Source organism: Nannospalax galili, unplaced genomic scaffold (assembly GCF_000622305.1).
Source record: "Nannospalax galili isolate Female #2095 unplaced genomic scaffold, S.galili_v1.0 scaffold54, whole genome shotgun sequence".
In the NCBI taxonomy this organism is placed as follows: Eukaryota; Metazoa; Chordata; class Mammalia; order Rodentia; family Spalacidae; genus Nannospalax; species Nannospalax galili.
The window spans coordinates 7,634,878-7,654,305 of record NW_008341028.1 but is presented as its reverse complement, the minus strand read 5'-3'; the positions used below and the strand labels follow the sequence as shown (position 1 = coordinate 7,654,305).

Genomic DNA, 19,428 nt, shown 5'->3' with positions numbered 1-19,428 from the left:
GAACATGTCTACACTGAGATTTGTGTACATCTCTCTTTATTCCTAGACTAATTTCTAGAGATACAATTACTACATTTTTAAAAATTTAAATATTCTGACATATGTTGAAAAATTGCCATTTAGAACATACATTGTAGTAAGTGTTTTACTGCTTTGCCACTGGTATTAGGGTGTACCCGTCTTTCTATGTCCTCATCAGAACCAAGTGTTAGGGTGGTTTAATGATCTACTTTTCTTATTTGTAAAGGAAAAGTGATTTTATATTGTTGAACTTTGATTTTTCTTGTTTGACAATAAGATTAAATCTTTCTGTTTCATTTGTGTTTCATCAGTCATTTTAGACATTTCCCAGCTACTTACTAGGTATGTACATTTTTATTTCTGTGAGGAAAATAGAAATGCCCTTTTGTCTATGTAAAGTTTTTTGTTTATTTTTGTTTTCTAGAAGTTCTTTATATTTAAGAATATAGTGTTGTAGTGATTTGAATGAAAATATCCCCCATAGGCTCCAAGTATTTGGACATTTTTGCTCCCAGTTTGGGAGGTCTTAGCTGTGGCTATGCTGGAAGAAGCACATCACTGGGAGCGGGCTTAGGGAGTTCTTAAGCCTTGCCAGATGTCCTGTTGCTCTCTGCTTCCTGTGTCTTCTTGAATATGTGAGAGCTTCGCTTCTGCTGCTCCTCCTGCCATGGACTCTTGCCCCTTTGGAACCATAACTTAAACTCTTCCTTTTATAAGTTCCCTTGCTCATGGTGTTTCTATCACAGCAACAGAAAAGTAACTAATACATGTGTTAATAATTGTTGTGTCATCTGTTGCAAATGATATTTTTTAATTTTATGATAGTGTCAAAAATTTTTTGTTTGAAAGATTTTAAACCCACAGAAAAAAGTGGCAAAGAATGAGCATCCAAGTGCCCCTTATGCAGCAAAACAAGTGTCAGCATCATGTTACCCTTTCTCTCTCTCTTCCTGTGTGTGTGTGTGTGTGTGTGTGTGTGTGTGCGTGCGTGAGAGAGAGAGACAGAGAGACAGAGAGACAGAGACAGAGAGAGTCACACACAGAGAAAGAGACAAAGACCAGGATCAGAATGTAGCCATATGCTGCGTTACTGAGCTTCGTGTACTGCACAAGAACAACTCAGAACAGGTTGGATCCAATGTGCTCTGATGGAGTGACAACAAACCTTCTAACTTGTACTCAGCATTGAACAGAAACTCTTCTTTCCCCTTCACTGTTCTCTGCTGTTCATTTCCTTTCTTGTTTACTTTCCCCCTCAAATATCATCACAATCCAGTATAAAGTGAAGATTCCTGACCATGCTGGTCCAGATGGCAGTCACTCCCCTAGAGTCAACAAGCAGAGTGTGGTCATCAGGAACAGTATGAGCAGGTATCATAAGCAGGAAAATCTGTAATGCCAGCAATGACGAGAGAAAGACTGCACTTTACACAGAAGAATTATTGCAAAGTCAGACCCATTGGGAAAGCAGTACAAAAAGCTTTAACTGCTTTTTAAACTGAGAAATGGCTAATTTTGATAATGTTCTTGCTGTTTTCAGAATGACTGGTGGGAAAGTTTTGCACATACCCAGGATCCTTGTGTACCCTGACTTTTTGCACTACTAGACTCTTTTCCCCTTGAATACTAGTTGCTTAAAACAAAAGCCATCACTTATGAACAGCAAGCTACAAGGTAAGAGGAGGGTACCAGATGGTGTTTGATCTGGACTTGAGTATGGGCCTCATGACTGACCCTCATGATTGGCCCTCATGATTGGTTTACCTAAATCTCAGTTTCCTCATTGGGGAATCTCATAGGTCTGAAGAAAGGAGAAATAGCAATCAATTTTATATGTGTCAAGAAAGTCCTTGGGGCTGGGGAGATGGCTAAGTGGGTAAAAGCACCTGCTGTGCAATCCTGAGGACAAGTTTGAATCCCCAGTGCCCAAATAAAAAGCTAGGTGTGATTGCATGCCTATAACCCCAGCGCTGTGGAGGGTAGAGACAGAAGATGGCTGGGGCTTGCTGGCTGTCTACCTAGCTCCAGGTTCATAGGGAAACTCTGACTCAAGGAAATAAGACAGGGCACCCAAAGTTCTCCAATGACTTGCGCGCACGCAAATCACAGAATACACACACACACACACACACACACACACACACACACACACATACACGCGTGAAGAAAGCATTAAAGAAGGTCCTCTGGCAAGTGTTATGAAAATACTGGTGGTGATGGAGATGATGTCAACGACCATGGTGGCTTGCCATTGCTGTACACCTGTTCGAAATCATTTTCGCAGTGTTCCTTGAGATAGAGGTCATTCAGAATAATGTTTGCATGTTCCTGGTGTCTATAGACAGAGGAAAGCCTCTGGCAATGCTGATTCTTAGGTACTCACAGGAACTGTGCTCTGCTGCCAAAGGAGCAGCAGAATCCTACAGTACTTACTGGATGCCTTCCCATTCCAAGAGACTCACTGCCCCAAGGACATTTGATCTGGTCTCCTGGTTTGAGAAACACTGGAGATTCCTGCCAGCATGAACCCAGGTCCCAGTGCTGGTTTAGCCCCACTGCAAGTGTGCTTACTTTAACCTTTCATAGCAACAGGGGGACAAAAATTTCAGGACCAGGCTCCTGATCATAAGAGTCTGACCCTCTGTAGCTAAATGAATATTATTTACAGGTATGCTCACCCTAGAATTTCGTTTAAGAACTTAAAGATGTTGAAAACATTGCAGACACCATTCTAGTGTCTGTCATTAGCATGACAACATATTCCGGATTCAGTATCAGGAGATTGGGTTTCTTGGAATTCCTGCAGACTTCTTGGCCTTGCAATCTTCTGTAACTGACTCAATCTCATTTCTTCATCTATGAAATAAGGACATAGCACCTATTCCAGTGTGATTCTAGGGGTTATTTCAGATAATGAACATAAATGTGCTTAGCTAAGCTGGGCATGCGAAGTGTACATTTGTTTACCTGACTGCCGGCCCCATTGTTCCCCAGGCCTTTCCGTTTGGCTCTATCTACCTACTGGCCCCAGCTCCACATTTCAATGTCCTGGGACTTAAAATTCAGGAAGAGAAGTGTCTCCTACTTCAGCTTATCCAAACCCTGTTTCATCTGCATTAAGACATTTCAAGTTAAAAACGGAACCTGGATTTCTTTCCCAAAAGATTTCCCTTGGCTGATATTTTAGATCCACACAACTCCTCTGCCGTCTCAGAGCCCCAGGTCCCAAAGCTTTGGATCCCTTTTGAGTCTCACTCATCTCACACCTCCCTCCAAACTTGAGCGCACTGAGATTCTTCCCAGATGTTCCAAATGCAACTTTTCCTTTTACTCTCCTTGCAAACATCTGTGTCTAGATCTGTATAGCTCAGATGACACTGGGTTGTAAGGACAAGTTCTACGGCTAATTAGCACAGCCCCAGTACCTAACACCATGCTTAGCAAATAACAGGTGTTCAACACATGCTTGTTGAACAAATGCTGTATTAGCCATTTAGTTCATGTGTGGGTGACTGTTGGTAATCTACCTACTGATTATCGCTAGACTACATTCTTTCCTATCCATTCTCTATGGCATTTCCACATTAATCTTCAGAAAATGTCATTTTCTTCTTGTCACAAACTGACACAAAAGAGATTAATTTATACTTTACTCTTGCCCAATCTGACCCCCACGCTGCATACTCATTTTTTGCCCCTTCTCCGTGTCTCTCCTCCAAGCTGAGTGGTCTTCCCTGTTGGACAGACCATCCATGCTCACTCTCCATGTAGTCTTCATTCAGGTTATTTTATTCTCCTCAGGAAGTGTTCCCTTTTCCTTTCTGCATCCCCGAGTCCATGAACCACTTTACCCCTCAACTCTTTCTAGCCCAGAGTAGCCCACAGTAACCTCTCCATGTTCTAGCCTCCTATCATACTGTGTCACCTTTTAATCACAGGCACAGTGATTGAATTACTGTACACAGTAATTCAGCTTAGTTCTTCTCTGTGTCTAGAGAGAAAGTCATGACCTTCTTTTAAATCCCACAGAGTACCAGTCACAGGGCTATCACAGAGCACAAATTTGTTTAAGCTGTCCTGATCTAAACTAAATGTGGTCTAGTAAGATGGTTTTATTTGGGATGAAAGGTGAGGATAAGGAGGAAGGAAGGAGAAAGAGTTTTTGACTCACAAAATACCTAAAGGTGAGTGGAGAGTTGGGAAGTCAGTGTGTTGCTACAGTAAAGAAGTACAGTGAAGTCAGGTGTGGGTAGCCATAATTCCAACTCTGGGGAGGCTGTGGCAGAAGGATCACTTTGTATTTGAGGCCACCTTGATGGTAACATAATATTCCTGTACTACGGTGTCCACCATTTGGCCATCTGCAGCCTTACTGTTCCGGAGGCTTCCAGCTGGAATGGTTTTTCTCCTATTCCCCAGGATGACAACTTCACATGCTTGCATACCAACAACTGGCCAGTAGACAACCAGGAGCCACATAAGCGAGCCTGGAAGCAGACCTTTGACCATCCTTACTGCACCTGCCTTCCCCATCCCATGTCAAGTTTTTTTAAAAAAATATTTTTATTCTATTTTATGTGTACGAGTATTGTATGGATGTAAGTGCACCTGCGTCATGCAATACCTGAGGAGGTCAAAAGAGGGCATCAGAACCCCCAGGAACTAGAGTTACAGATGGTTGTTAGAAGCCATGTATGTGGGTACTGGGAACTGAACCCCAGTCCTCTGCAAGAGCAGCCAGTATTCTTAACCGCATAGCCATCTCTCTAGCCCCAACCATATCAAGTCTTAAAAGGGATTGCTCCAGTGAACACTTGGGATTGTAAGTGACCCCAAGCCAGAGGCTCTTTGCAAGGCTGTGCACAGGTCTGACAACAAACTACAAGATAATAAATGTTGGTGTTCTAAGACACTAAATTTTGGATAATCTGTTACAAAGCAGTAATAACTAATATGTAGATGATACTCCATCTAGGAAGTGGGAGTGAAACTGTGATGAACACAAAGTGGTCTGATAGGACAGATGTAGGCAAGGAAGCTAGAGACAGAAGGAGAACAAGAAAGAGTCACTTTTACCAAAGAATAGTGGATACCTGTGAAACTGCCTTCATGGGGGCAGGGAAGGCAGGGGCAATGCCCCCAAAGCCAAAAGCTCTTTTCCCCTCCACTAAGTGCTGGGACTTAGCTCTGTCTACAGATCTCTATGGTTCCCTGGGCACTGTCTCTAAACACTGAATTTCCTGCTTGCTATTAGTCACATATGCCAGGTCCATATAAAAATAAAAGTAAGAGCCATGAGGTCTTCAAACTCATTACCAAGCTTAACTCATATTCCCTCATTCAGAAGACCCAGGGTGATGTAAGGCCATTTCTGTTCTAATTTTAATAAACAATCTCTTAGGATATATTACATAATGGATATTTCGATCAAACTTTATTTTTACTATGGATACCAAAATTACTTTTAAGATTTTGTTTTTGTTTGTGTGTTTATATGTGTGTGTGTGTGTGTGTGTGTGTGTGTGTGCGTGCGCACGCCACATGTGTGTGGGTGCTGTAAGAGATCAGAAGAGGGCATCAGATCTCCTGCAGCTGGAGTTACAAGTGGTTCTGAGGGGCCCAATGTGGGTGCTGGGAATTGAACTCAGGTCCTTTGGAAGAGCAGTAAGTGTTCTTAATTGCTGAATCATTTCCTAAGACCCCCAAATTGCTTTTTGTAAATTTGTAAATTTTTATTTCTTTTTATGTCTGTGTTTTGCCTACATGTATGTAAGTGTACCCATGCATGCAATGCCAACAGAAACCAGAAGAGGGAATCAGATCCCCTGGAACTGGACTTACAGATGGTTGTTAGCCACCATGTGGTTGCTGGGAACAGAACCTGGGTCTTCTGCAAGAGCAGCCAGTGCTCTTAACCCCTGAACCATCTCTCCAGCATCCCTCAAATTACTTTCAAAATAGATTAATATGACATGCCAAAAATTGTAAACAAAGTACCACATGACCTAAATGGTATATAAGCAACCAATTTGCATTAAAATATTTCCTTTAGGAGTTGGATTTTAACTATCTTCCACACTAAAAAACAATAAAGCCAAAAAGCAACACTTATCTGGGACCTGAAATAATTGTTATGGTTACCATTAAAACTCAGTAAGATTAACCTACAGCAAACTTCACTGAATCCCAAGTTCTGCCATTATTTTTGATTGAAGTTGGTAGGATAGATGTGAACACAGAAAGCCAAGAAAATTTGGCTTTATAAGCATTTCTCTTAAGAGATAAAGTTTTGTTTTGTTTTATTTACTTTGAGCTCTAAACATGGCTATTTTACTTACCATTTGAAAGTCAAAGGAGAATCTAAGTTCTCATCCACAGGAGCCATTAACACTCGGTGGTTTACAACATCTAAATACTTCTCAATGTGAATCTGTCACAGAAAAGGCAAAGCTCAGGCCATTATGGTGGACTTAGGATCCTCAGTTAATTTACTTCATGTCATTAGGTTAACACTTTGAGTCGTGTGATTAAGCAAAAAAAAAAAAAAAAATCACAACAAACTATGTGTTATTACATGCCTAAGGTATCATTAAGCATCTGAAGGCCAAATTACTTCAACTGTTCTAAAAAGCATAATAAGCCATTAAGACTCAAAGCTTGAGTGACTTGCAGTCCTCATCACAAAGGAAACCATGCATGATAGACAGTAAATGGCTCAGCTAGGTAGATCGACTGGGTAATCTCAACATGGAATAATGTCTTTCTCTTACAGGGGTTTCAAGAGTCTGAGGAAAGTCCTGGCCTTTAGGTAACAGCTTATTTAAAATGGACAGCCCAGAGATTCCACCTGGGTCAGACCTCTCCCCGTCATGTAATGTAGGACAATGTGTACCAGTTTGATGAAGCTGCTAAACACAACATGCTTCTCACAGCCTGTGGAGCCAAGGGTGTAGCAGAGTGAAAATCTGCTGGAAAAGCAGAGGCCTAGAAGACAAACCTCATTTGGACCTCATTTGGAAGATGGACCCCATTTGCTAATACATGCTAATTTCATAAATGAACATTATCCTGGTCTGAAGATTGCATTCTCCTCTGCCCTTAGGTCTGTTTAGAGTAATGAATTATCTCACTAGTTTCTTTGTCCTCAAATTAGTAATTACATAGACCCTGTGAGAAGTACCAGTCCTTTCTTTGGGAGAACTGTCTCTTTCCAGTGCTTTATTATCTAAAGCTCTACTTACTTTTAACCCCATTTCAGTCCTTTGGATTGCAGTTTCAAGATCCTGAATATCTAGAGGTTCTCTCTTCTCATCAGTTGAGAATTTTGTTAATTTCTCCTTTAATTGATGAAGATCTTCATGGACCTGTATGGACAAAAATCATAAAATATTGAAGAACACACACATTGTCTACCTATTGTAGTTTCTATTTGATTGTAGACAGGGTCTCGTATAGCTTAGGGTGGCTTTGCATTCACTATGTAGCTATGGATGGTCTTGAACTTCCTGATCCTGCAGCCTCTACCTCCTGGGCACTGGAATTACAGGTATGTACCACCATGCTTGTTTTTATGCAAGGCTAGATAGAGAATCCAGGGCTAGGCAAGCACTCTACCAACTGAGTCACACCCCAGTCATGCAATTATTGATAGCCCAGACCTACATGAATTATTAAAGGCATATGTTTTTAAGGTATTCATTAAAAAGGACTGCTTTGGCAGGTCTTTTAATCCCAGCACTCAGGAGGCAGAGACAGGTGGATTGAGGCCACCCTAGTCTACATAGTGAGTTCCAGGCCAGTTGGGGCTACAGAGAGACCCTGTCTCAAAAAACAAAAACAAAAAAATAAAATAAAATAAAACAAAAGGACTGCCTCTGTGGTTGTAGGAGAGTCTTCATTTAGAAGCCTCTAGTATTGTCTCCAATTCTAAAGAGCAAGGCTTTTGTACCATTTCTGTTTTGTAGTTGGATACAAGATGAAACTGCAGCTTGGATGGCTCCTGCTCTCTCTGGTGGCAAAGCAGATGAGCCAGAGATGGTTAAGTCTGTGCCAGACTCTAATTTCTGCAGATTGGTTAAAGTAAGAAACAAGTTCCAGCAAAGAAAGGACGGCATGGAGGCAGTACTGTTCAATGGTGCTGTAAATGTGATGGCAGGGCCTGGTGGCCTTTCATCCTGGCTGGCTGGCTGGCACACACCACTCTTGAGGAGCTCTGTGGGTGTGGCTTTGATTTTGTTTTGTGTACTGAGAAATGGAAATAATCCATGAAGAAAAAGCAGCATGTGTTATTGTTTTAACATTCTCCTTCAATATACACTCTCCTGGAAAACGGTGAACGCTTCTGTCAGGCACCCTCAGGATCAAATGGGCACTGTGACACACAAGGAAGCGCCTGACTCTCTGCAGTCATATTAGAAACCAAACTTCAGATAAATGCAGATGGCACCAATTATTGCATGGGCTTCTGCCACAAGAAAAACATTTTGTTATGCAAATTCATGAACCTAACACCTGTTTCAGCAAGTCACACCAACAACAATCTGCACACTAAGTTGCTAAAGGCATTTTGAAATGGTTACTTTTTCTCGGTTAGGATAACTGGACTCGTACACTGGTCCAGCCTATGTTATTGCTTACTTGGGGTTGTTCCCATGGAACCCAGTGGCTTATTCAAGAGACAGAATTTGCATCTTTTCACTGATGGGCATCAAAGTCTGGCAGACACATCTGGTCATCTGTACTCTGCTCAAATTGTCATGTAGAACCTTCAGGGCGTACAGATTGATACCTGAACACACTCACTGCTTGCCTGTGGTGACCAAAGATGAAGAGGCACTTTTTTTTATTCTTCTGTCCAAATTTCTGCCATGAGCTGATTTACTTTCAACTGTTTTCAAACATTTGGAAAGTGCAGAGGGGCAGTTCAAGGCAGAGTCCATTGGGGGCCCTTGTGTTTTGGTTTCTCCTCTGGTATGTATAGATCTGTGGACCACTCTGTAATTATGTCTATCAACTGCTTGAGGGAGTGAAACTGAATTGGATTATTTGCTAATATACCAAGGTTTTTGTTTTCCCCCATCTGCCTTGCGGACACTTGTGTGCAGAGTTGTGAGGTAATCTGTACCAGGCCCATTACATTAGAAGAACTCAACAAAAGTCAGCTGGACAGTCAGTCTCCCATCCTAACTCTCACTAATTATGCAATTTCCACATATATCATCCACAATTTTAGAACCTCCCCTAGTTTCTTTGCCAAGAATAGAAGAATAATCACCCTACTCTGAAATTATTAAATGAAAATAAGGTAACATGCATAAAAGTCAATGTAGGGGCTGGAGGGCTGGCCCTGTGGTTCAGAGCTGGCTGCTCTTGCAGAGGACCCAGGTTCAGTTAGCATCCACATGGTGGCTATAACTACAGTTCCAGGGTATCTGATGACCTCTTCTGGCCTCCTTGAGCACTGCATGACCTGGGTGCACTTACATACATGCAGACAAAACACTCATACACATAAAAAAATCAAAATAATAAAATATTTTTTTCTTGAGAAAAAATATGGGACACTTCATGAATTTGCACATCGCCCTTGCACAGGGGCCTTGCTAATCTTCTCTGTATTGTTCCAGTTTTAGTGTATGTGCTACCAAAGTGAGCACAATAAAATGAAAATTTATTTATTATTTTTATTTTTTATGTGTATAAGTGTATTGCCTGCATGTATGTAAATGCACCTGTGTTGTGCAATGCCCATGAAGGTCAGAAGAAGGTGTCAGATACCCTGAAACTGGAGTTACAGGAAGTTGTTAGCCACCATGATGTGAGTGCTGGGAATCAAACCCAGGTTCTCTGCAAGAGCAGCCAGTGCTCTTATCTGCTGAGCCACCTCTTGAACTCCACAATAAAATATTTTTTAAAATCAACCAATATAGACTTTGTTGGCAGATGTATGCCAACTGGAGCCCTGCTTGAACTCGGAAAAGTTACTCAGCCTCTTAGAGGGTTAGTATTCTCACCTGGAAAATGGGGATTAATGCTACCTACTTCAGAATAGTGATGAGAATAAAATGCTCTGAAAAGTGCTTCCTATAGGGTTAGCCAGAGAGGGGGGCGCCAAACCTCTATTAGTTCTGTTCCCCCGAATTGAAAACCCTGGCAAAAATCACTGCACACTGAATCTTTCTCAAGAGCTTTTCACTTTTCTTACTGGGCTATTTTTCCCTCCCCTCTTACTAACCACCTGTTTTATAATTGCAATATAGACAAATGCTGTAGGAAATATGACACCAGGCTTGATAAAGAGATTAAATCCTAAATTTCTATTCTTTCTTCATTTAGGTCCAATCTACCATATTGAAACTTTTACATGTCACCTATCGTCTCTGTGATCATTGAACACATTGCTTTTCTACAAGTTCCTCCTTAGAGAAAGATTGTTATTTTGACACTCTAGGGACAAAGATGTTAATGGAAGCCCTTGAAAGATTTAATGTAGCAAAGATTTGCTATAGAATTTTAAAAACCAACAGAAACAGACTCAACAGAGCTAACAGCAACATAAAATTCTATTTTATCTATCTCTGCTCAGGACCGAGTTTGACTGACCCACTCGCATCACTTCGTGTTCCCTTTGACCTCATTCATTTTTACTGTGTGCTCCTTGCAAAGCATACACAGGGTATGATGAGAAGGCCAGCAAAAAGTCAAGTAACACAGTTAGCTCCAACATTTCCAAGTTTGCTGTTAACACATAACAGCTATACTCTTAAAATATAATTTTGTTTTTTTTTAACATTTTATTTATTATTTTATTTCATGCGTATGAGTGTATTGCCTGCATATGTGTGAGTGCACCCGTGTTGTGCAATGCCATGGAGGTCAGAAGGGGGCTTCATATTCCCCTAGAACTGGAGTTAAGGATGGTTTGTAGCCACCATGTGGGTGCTGGGAATCGAACCCGGGTCCTCTGCAAGAGCAGTTATTTTAATTTTATGTGTATGCGTGTATTGCCTGCATGTAGGTAAGTGCACCCATGTCGTCCAATGCCCACAAAGAACAGAAGAGACTGTCAGATTCCCTGGAACTGGAGTTATGGACAATTGTTAGCTGCCATGTGGGTGCTGGGATTTGAACTCGGGTCTTCTGCAAGAATAGTCAGTGTTCTTAACCCCTGAGCCATCTCTCCAGCCCCAAAATATAATTTCTGAAAGTAACTAAAAAGGTGCTTTTCATTGGAAAGACCAGGTAACCCTTATTGCATGGACATATATTAAGACATATAAAAAATGACACTGCATTATGTTTAGTGAAGCATAAAACCAAGTTTAATCATAAAAGATAATTTCACAAAATTTCAGGGTCAACAGATAGTGGTTGTTGTCACTTTGGTCAAGTCACTTTACCTGTTCTGTACTTTATTCTATAAACTAGGGCCTAATACTTACCTAACAAAGTTGTTAGGATGAAGTGAGATAGCCCAACCCTCTCAGTAGTATCTGGCTCTCCAGAAGGTTGGCAATCTTATGACTGCCATTGCAATGGTAAAACTTCACTGTTTTGGCTAATTGAGGGAAGATTCAGCTAAAATCATAAAAATATCTGGAATTACAGACCCGAAAGTGAAAGAAGTGACACAGCTGATAGAATATTGCCCAATGGGATTCTGTATAGAGAAGGTGCCCTGATTTCCAGAACAAAAAAATGAAAACAGAGACTTGATATATGATCTGACAATGGGACAGAGCATCAACAACTGGAACTACTCTGGAAAATGCAGACATTTAGTTTCCATAGCAAGTCACATGGAGAGTTTATGAGCACACTGATATTATTTACATTAAGTATTTTTCTCTTTAGTATTTTAGATATGTTCTCAAAATACTACTTTTATGATTAGTCTTTTCCATCTATAGAAAAGTGTTTCTATGCTAGCTTAGATATTAGTCTATCTCCATTTTTTTAGTTTTGAAAAATTGAACTATACAAATTTACAAGTAAATGTTGTTTCCAACATAGATCATTAACAGTTGTTTGTGCATTTTACATGGGACACAAATGCATAAACTTAGAATCACAAACTTGAAGATGTTAATAGAAGACTGCCTGTCAGATCTCTGTGAAGAATAAAGGACTCTGCCATTATTCCATATTGTCCAACTCTTGCATACAATAGACTGATTTATAACTCCTACTACACCCATGAATTATAGATGAATTTTCTTACTCTTTTAAATGCTATAGTAAGCTCTGACATGCTAAATCAGCCTATGCTTTTGCTAGAGTCTGATGTTAAGCCAGCAAAGAGAATATTTTCTTCAACCCTTTATTCCTTATGGCACATGACTATGGTGGTTTGAATGAAAAATGTCCCCAATAAGCTATGGTATTTGAACATTTAGTCCCCAGTTGGTAGCACTGTTTGGGGAGGCTATATAACCTTTTGGAGGTGGAGCCTTACTGGAGGAAGCATGTCACTAGGAGTGGGCTTTGGGAGTTTACAGCCTCACCCCACTTGCAGTTTTCTCTCTCATTCTGCATGTTGCTGAGGATGTGATCTCTCAGCTTCCTGCCTCCCCTGCCATTATGGACTCTCCCATTAGAATTTTTAGCCAAAATAAGCTCTTTCTTCCATAAGTCACTTTTGGTCAAGGTATCATAGCAACAAAAGTAACTGATACTGTGTCTTAGCAATGTTACCTGACAGAATGTAAGGAGGTGTAAGCAAATGCAAAGTGAAGGTTTGTAACAGGTCATATTGTAAGCATTTACAGACAGGTGGCAACTGATGAAAAATGGCACAAATCCATGGGTTAATTCATTAGCTGAAATAATCTGATTGTCTATGAAGTTCCAGCACACTGTTTTAAGGCTGTTCACAGGTATTAAATTTTTTTCTTTCAAATTTCATTTGAAATTTAATTCAAAATTAAAATTGAAATAGAATATTTAAAAATTCTATCATTTGCTGGGCGTGGTGGCACATGCCTTTAATTCCAGCACTCAGGAGGCAGTGGCAGGCAGATCTTTAAAAAAATTTTTTTATTTATTTTGTTTTCTGAATTTTTGTATGTATGAATGTATTGCCTGCATGTATGTAAGTGCACCCATTTTGTGCAATGAATGCCCCAAGTGTTGGGTTCTCCTGGAACTGGAGTTATGGACGATTGTCAGCTGCCATTGGGTGCTGGGAATTGAACCCAGGTCCACTGAGCTGTCTCTCCAGCCCCCAAAGCAGGCATGTCTTTGTGGGATTGAGGCCAGCCTGGTATGCATAGCAAGTTCCAGGTCAGCTGGGGCCACAGAGAGACTCTGTCTCAAACAGACAAAAGAAAACAAACAAACAAACAAACAAACAAAAAAACCCCAAATTCTAGCACTTAAAAACAATTCTAAAATCAATTGTGGTTTTTTTTTTATCTGAAATGGAATTAGATAATTATGAGTTGGTTGCTACTTATACAGTTATTTCAAGTATATTGGCAAATATAAACTCACCAATAGAGTCTAGACTGTTTTGTAATTCACAAATCCTCTCCTGATATAATTTTAAAATATCAAATTCAGACATGGAATACTGTAGTTTATAAAATAGTTGCTATTTTAATATTTACATATAAGGGTATGAGATCATCTAATTGGCAATAAGCATAATAGCCATCTGACTTTTTGTTTATTTGTCTTTTGAGACAAGATCTACTGATTCAGCTCAGGCTGCCCTTGAACTTGGGATCTTCCTACCTTAGCTTCCAAGAGCTGGTATTATAGATACCTGAGCCCTGCCTTGTGTATTATCTGCTTTTTCAAAAAAATATTTTTATTTATTATTTTTATATGTATGAGTATATTGCCTGTATGATGTAAGTGCACCCATGTTGTGCAATGCCCACAGAGGCAGAGGTCAGAAGAGGACATCAGATCTGGAATTGGAATTAAGGATGGCTGTTAGTTGCCATGTGGGTGCTGGGAATTGAACCCTCGGCAAGAGCACTCAGTGCTCTAAACCACCGAATCATCTCTCCAGCCTGCCTTATCTATTTTTTAACTTGAACACAATAACTCATAAAGTTGAAAAAGTTAAAAAAAAGCAAGTGAATTTTTAACATATTAGCATTTTTATAGTTTAAGATTTAATGGAACAGCTCGAATACATATAGGCTCACACATTGAAGCATAGGATTTCTTGAAAGAACAAAATAAAAATGCAAATATACTTATTCTGTGTCAATTACTAAGACTTGTGAGGAAGTTAGCTCTATCTACTCAGTGGTAAAGCACTTGCCTGGCACGTATGAGGCTGGACAGTGTTTTCTCCTAAAGTACCAAATATAACTAAACATTAAACGCTGATTGTTTAATCTTATTTTATTTAGTATTAACATAAAATTTAAAGGCCAAATTAAAATTAAAACCTATATTAAAATCATACTAAATATGAAAGACAATGGTAATGACACATTGACAAGAATTTACTCTTAATATAGGGTTAATTTTTTTCTTATTTAAAATAAATTGTGAATTGTAATAACTATTTTATGATAATTTTCTATTAAATAATCAATGAGACTCATTGCATTGAATTACAAAACAATGATTAAACATGGATACATTTTAAAGTTATAATTATAAAATCAGAAAAGAGCATCACTGAATGCAAAAAGACAAGAACGCTGTTATAGGATCCCTAGTAGAGCTGGTTTTTCTTATGATACTTACTTTGCTGCAACCTAATAACTGACAAGAAGCAACCAAAGGGAGGGGGAAAGGTTTATTTTGGCTCATGGTTCAGGGATAATATCATCCATCGGAGTTGGGAAAGGCGTGGAGGCAGGCAGCTGCTTGTTCACATCCTATGGGATCAGGAGATGGAGCAAAGGAGTATTGATGCTCATCTATTCAGTCTTAGACAAAGGCTGAATTATGGGAGATGAAAGAGTACATCACTACCCAGTCATCCAAGGTTAGCTAGTCAGAGCTTCTGTTTGGTATGATGGGAAGAGAGAAAAAGAACAAACAAAACCCAACTTGTAACTAGCAGGGAAACAGGCATAGTTTGTTTGCCAAATAGCAACACATAAAAAGTTCTAGGTAAGAATGATTTTCTAGGTAAGAATGAATAATTTTCTGATGTTGTTACTTAAGAATGAAGTAGTCTTGATGAAAAAGACAATATTAACATTTCCTTTTCTTCCAGGAACTTAAAATCAGTCTAATCTTTAAAAAGATAAGGAACACACACAAAATAAATATTACTGGGTAAGAGTCCAGTCTAGTTCTAATAATAACATTTATTGCTATATTTTATATACAATTCTGAATTTTAATCCTTATAGGAATCTTTCAAAAGAACTAAGGGTATTATTTTCATTTTATACTTGAGGGAATCTAAGGTTTAAAGATGTGGTCCTGTGACCGCACTTTGAGAGCCAGCAGTCTAAAGAGTGGTTTAATGTGTCTGATTGAGACACAGGCCTAATATATCATACTAGAGTGAAACAAGGAGGGATTTAAAATATCTGTGACTTGCAATCAAACTCTCTCTCTCTCTCTCTCTCTCTCTCTCTCTCTCTCAATGGAAACAATATGATTGTCTAGTTTAAAAGCAAGGAAGTCCACTTTTATAGTAAAAGAAAATTCATGCAGTTTTGGGAAAAATTGGGCCAATTTAGAGCCAGAAGTAGATTTAATCCAAGCTATGCATTCTGTAGAAAGGAAGCAATCCTGGAGATGAAATAATAGCTTAAAGGCAAGTGAAACACCATGGTCAAACCTCAGTGTTCTGTCTGCTGAACAAACACTCCTATTTAATGTACCTGATTACTGCTAGCCTGTTGAAAGGAGATAATCACAGACCTAAATAGGAATGGAATCCATGCTGACCTATGTCAGAGTGGTGCTGCCTGCCCCAAACACTCAAGACTCACTGGCAAAGTAGGGGAAGGCATTCACAGTCCCTCACTATGCAGGCTCTACAAGCAGACAAGAGAATTTAACCCTACACAGAGATGGCTTCAGTGATTAGTTTAACACATACGCCTTCTTCCTTTATTTACATAGCTCTCTACTCAGTGTGTCTGGAGAAAGCTTCTGCCATGGAATGCTGTCCTTTAAGCATCACATTTTTAACAAAGCATCTCTGACTACTCACAAAAGACCCTCAAGATCATCCTGTTGATGTTCCCTCAAAGAAGGAGGGGTGGAAAGGGTCCTTAGACCTTCACTTGGGATTCCAGCCACTTCTACCTACAACTTCTTTCCAGCTGTATGTAATTCTTCCCCAGCTGCCTATAGTCTCATGCTCTCTGGAAGTGAAGTATATACAGCACTGAAGGTTAACAGAAGTGGGGAACTCCATCTATGCAGCTCTGAGGAAGTTGTTTATGCTGGGGTGAGACTTTTTGGTGATACAGATGTTTGGGGTCACCTATACTCCTGTAACTCCTCACCCATGTTCCTGTAAGTAAATCCAATAAACTCATTTTTCAAAAAGCTAGATTTGGGTGGAAATGTTACTTTGGTGCCTTACCAGAGGGGAGCAAATGCTTGTTCATGTCTCCTCAGGAAAAGTTAATACAGCACCTTCTTGAACAAGTGAAGTGCTGATCAATATGGACATGAGTATTCTTAGCTTTTCTGTTCCATTTTTGCAATTCAATGCCAAAGCTGTCTTTTACTGTTGTGTATCTTAGGTTGGCCAGTTTTCTCTAGATTTCTCTCTAAAGTAAAAAGGCTTTTAATATATGATTCTGCATTATTACAGACCACAAGGGAAAGTGTTGGAATTATTTCAAGGCAAAGGCAAGGTGTGAAATCAAGCACCCGAATTCTCCCTAGAGTCCAGTCTCTTTTTTAGACATGTTCTGAGTTTGGTGAAATGGAAGCCTGACTGTTCCCGTAGCAGGTATGAGATCATTGTGGGGAAAGAACTGGCTGCTTCCAAGGAGGAGCCTCCACTAGTGCTCTGCTTGTTTTAAGAGTCTGTGGAAAGAGAGGTATGTGTATTAAAAAACCAACCTTACCCAAAGAGGGCAGCCTTTGTCCTTGGCTACTGTGGGGTGATCTTCAGATCCCTGGAATGCCCTGCCTGATAGAAGTGCCTGGATATTTTAGCCACCAGGCAGTCCTACAACAAACAGTTTATGATGGGGGTTTTGAGCCATGCTGTGTCAGGTGTCATGGAAGAATGGGAGCCTTCACAAAGTAAAGCCATGAGTGCCATGTGAGACTGAACTCCAAACTCTGAACTGCAGTAACTCAAGTTAGCCACACTCTGTATACTGTCACATGTCCTTGGGAGGAGGTGAGGATGCACAGTGACTCTGAGGGATGACGAGATGCTCTCTGTTGGGATGCCCCCTGGACTCTGCCCTGTGTCTCTCCCCTTGGCTCATTTTAATTGTTCTTTTGACTGTGATAGAATCAATCATAAGCATTGCACTTCCCTGTGTTCCACTGAATCTTGCTCATCAACAATAAAATGTGAGGGTGTCACAGGACCGTAGCCAGCTTATCGGAAGTGAGGGTGGCTGGGGGGATTCCTAACCTTAAAGTTAGTGTAAGCGAGAGAGCAGTTGGTGGGGACTGCTCCTTCTGTCTTTCCAGTTTGGTTAAACTCATCACAGGGTAAACTGTCGAGGGGATGAGAAAAATATTTTAGGTCCCAGTCATAATGGGGAAGTCTAAGAAGCTGTGAAGGGGCTTGAGTTGCGGAAAAGCTATTATTAGGGTGTGTCACAAATCTGACAAAGAAAATTCAGACCCATTTGTAAGACTCATTTCAGACCCTCTTAAGAGTCCTGAAGGCCTTCAGAAAATTACTTTAGGCCTTAGTCAAAAGGAGCTAAATGAGTTAAAAGTTATGCTTAATGTGTAATCATCTTAAAGTGACCATATTCCAATGTGAAAAAAACCCCATCTTGATTGTTCAGGAAAATCTGCTTAAACAAAATCAATTATACTGGAGAAGTTTTCTCCCTCAGATTATAAAGATATTTCCTTAAGTTTTTATATTTCTGCATTTCTATATCCATAATGTTGATTTGCAATCCAAGTTATCTTTATTTTTTTGGTGTGTGTTCACAAGCAAACATTAAACAGTCCAGGTGGCTAAGAAGCATTTACAGGGCCTGGCATAGTGGTTCACGCCTTTAATTCCAGCATTGGGAAGGCAGAAGCAGGTGGATCCCTGTAAGTTCCAGACCAGCCAGGGCTGTGTAGTGAGATTGCACAACCCCTTCACACGAGAGAAATACAGTTCCCAAATTTCGATTTCTCTTGAAATTTCTCATCACCTCCTAATCTGTCTATCAGTCTCTCCTTCACTCCCCCGAGTCATGGGCTTAAAAACATTTCAGAATATAACATTTAAAACTGGCACTTTAGCATCCGACCTGGTGGTGCAAGTTTATAATCCCAACTACTCAGGAGACTGAAGCAGCAGGATCGCAAATTCAAGGACTGCCAGGACCATAAAGTGAGATCAAGGCTAGTCTGGGGCAATTTAATGAGAACCTGTCTCAAGGTAAAAAGGTCAAAAGGGGGCTGGGATATAAGTGGAACAGTACTGGCTTGACAATTGTGAGGACCTCTAGGGTAAATCCCCAGTATGGAAAGTAAAAAAGAATTAAAATGTGGGTGTGTTTTCCTAAGTGAGGCGGAGGGTGAATGAGTGTCTCGGAGGCAGGGCGGGGTGCTTGGGAAGCTCAGGCTTCGGGGTCAGCGCCGCCGCCGGTTTCCCACCTGGATGAGGATGGATCCGATGGGGTCGGTGTTCTCCGTCTCCCGTGCCATGGCTATAGCAGGACAGGGACACCTCCCGGCCGAAGTGCGGCTTCCAGGTGCGACCGTTCCCATGGCAACGCGCGCGGCCGGCCGGCCCCATACCCGGAACAGAAGATGGTCGGGCCGCGCGCCACCCAGCGCGCGCTCCCGGGCTCGACTCCGCCGCGCGCAGGCGCAGTGGTGCCGCCCAAGGCGGAAGCGAAGAGGCGTCGGCCTGGAACCCTTTCTGCAGCGCAGCGATGGCTGCGGGCGTCCCCTGCGCGCTGGTCACCAGCTGCTCCGCCACCTTCACCGGGGACCGGCTGGTGCAACGTGAGTAGCGGGGCGCCCTGGCCGACCTGCAAGGCCCAGAGCACGGGGCGACTGGCCCAGCACCGCGGCCTCCCTCAGTCCCTGTTCCCGGCTGGGCCCTGGTGCCAGCTCCTCCCCAGGTGTCTGCCCCTGACGCCTGAACCCCTTCCTGTGCAATGTTGGGTGCAGTCTACCCTCTAACCCCAGGGGTGGACTCAATATGTGCCTGAAAGCCCTGCAAATTGTGCCTTGGCGCGCCTGAAAGGTGCTGGAGTTGCGTGTGTTGTGATTTGGGGTGATGCCCCCTGTTCCTGGGGTAGTATGTTTCCTCTGTTCCCGGTT

At 41.2% G+C, this 19,428-nt stretch overlaps 2 protein-coding genes and 1 non-coding gene across 11 annotated transcripts in view; 1 reads left to right on the top strand and 2 right to left on the bottom strand.

The window, feature by feature from the left end:
* Positions 1-18,925, bottom strand: part of Iqch (IQ motif containing H) — a 222,292-nt gene extending 203,367 nt beyond the window's left edge. For all 7 annotated transcript variants that reach the window (XM_017798967.2, XM_029565014.1, XM_017798968.2 and 4 more), the window contains exons 1-3: positions 18,754-18,925; positions 7,263-7,385; positions 6,360-6,451 (exon numbers count right to left, since the gene is read on the bottom strand). In XM_017798967.2, coding sequence (XP_017654456.1) covers positions 6,360-6,451; positions 7,263-7,385; positions 18,754-18,867 — 329 coding nt within the window. In that variant the 5' untranslated portion in view covers positions 18,868-18,925. The remainder of the gene's footprint in view (positions 1-6,359; positions 6,452-7,262; positions 7,386-18,753) is intronic.
* Positions 9,571-9,677, bottom strand: LOC115070945. Its single transcript, XR_003850053.1, has one exon. It is a non-coding gene; the product is annotated as a U6 spliceosomal RNA (small nuclear RNA).
* A 43-nt stretch (positions 18,926-18,968) lies between the features above and the next one.
* Aagab (alpha and gamma adaptin binding protein) overlaps positions 18,969-19,428 on the top strand; it is a 60,419-nt gene continuing 59,959 nt past the window's right edge. For all 3 annotated transcript variants that reach the window (XR_003850027.1, XR_003850026.1, XM_008836352.1), the window contains exon 1: positions 18,969-19,107. Coding sequence is in view for 1 of the 3 variants with exons in the window: in XM_008836352.1 (XP_008834574.1) it covers positions 19,035-19,107 (73 nt within the window). In the remaining 2 variants the exon portion in view is untranslated. The remainder of the gene's footprint in view (positions 19,108-19,428) is intronic.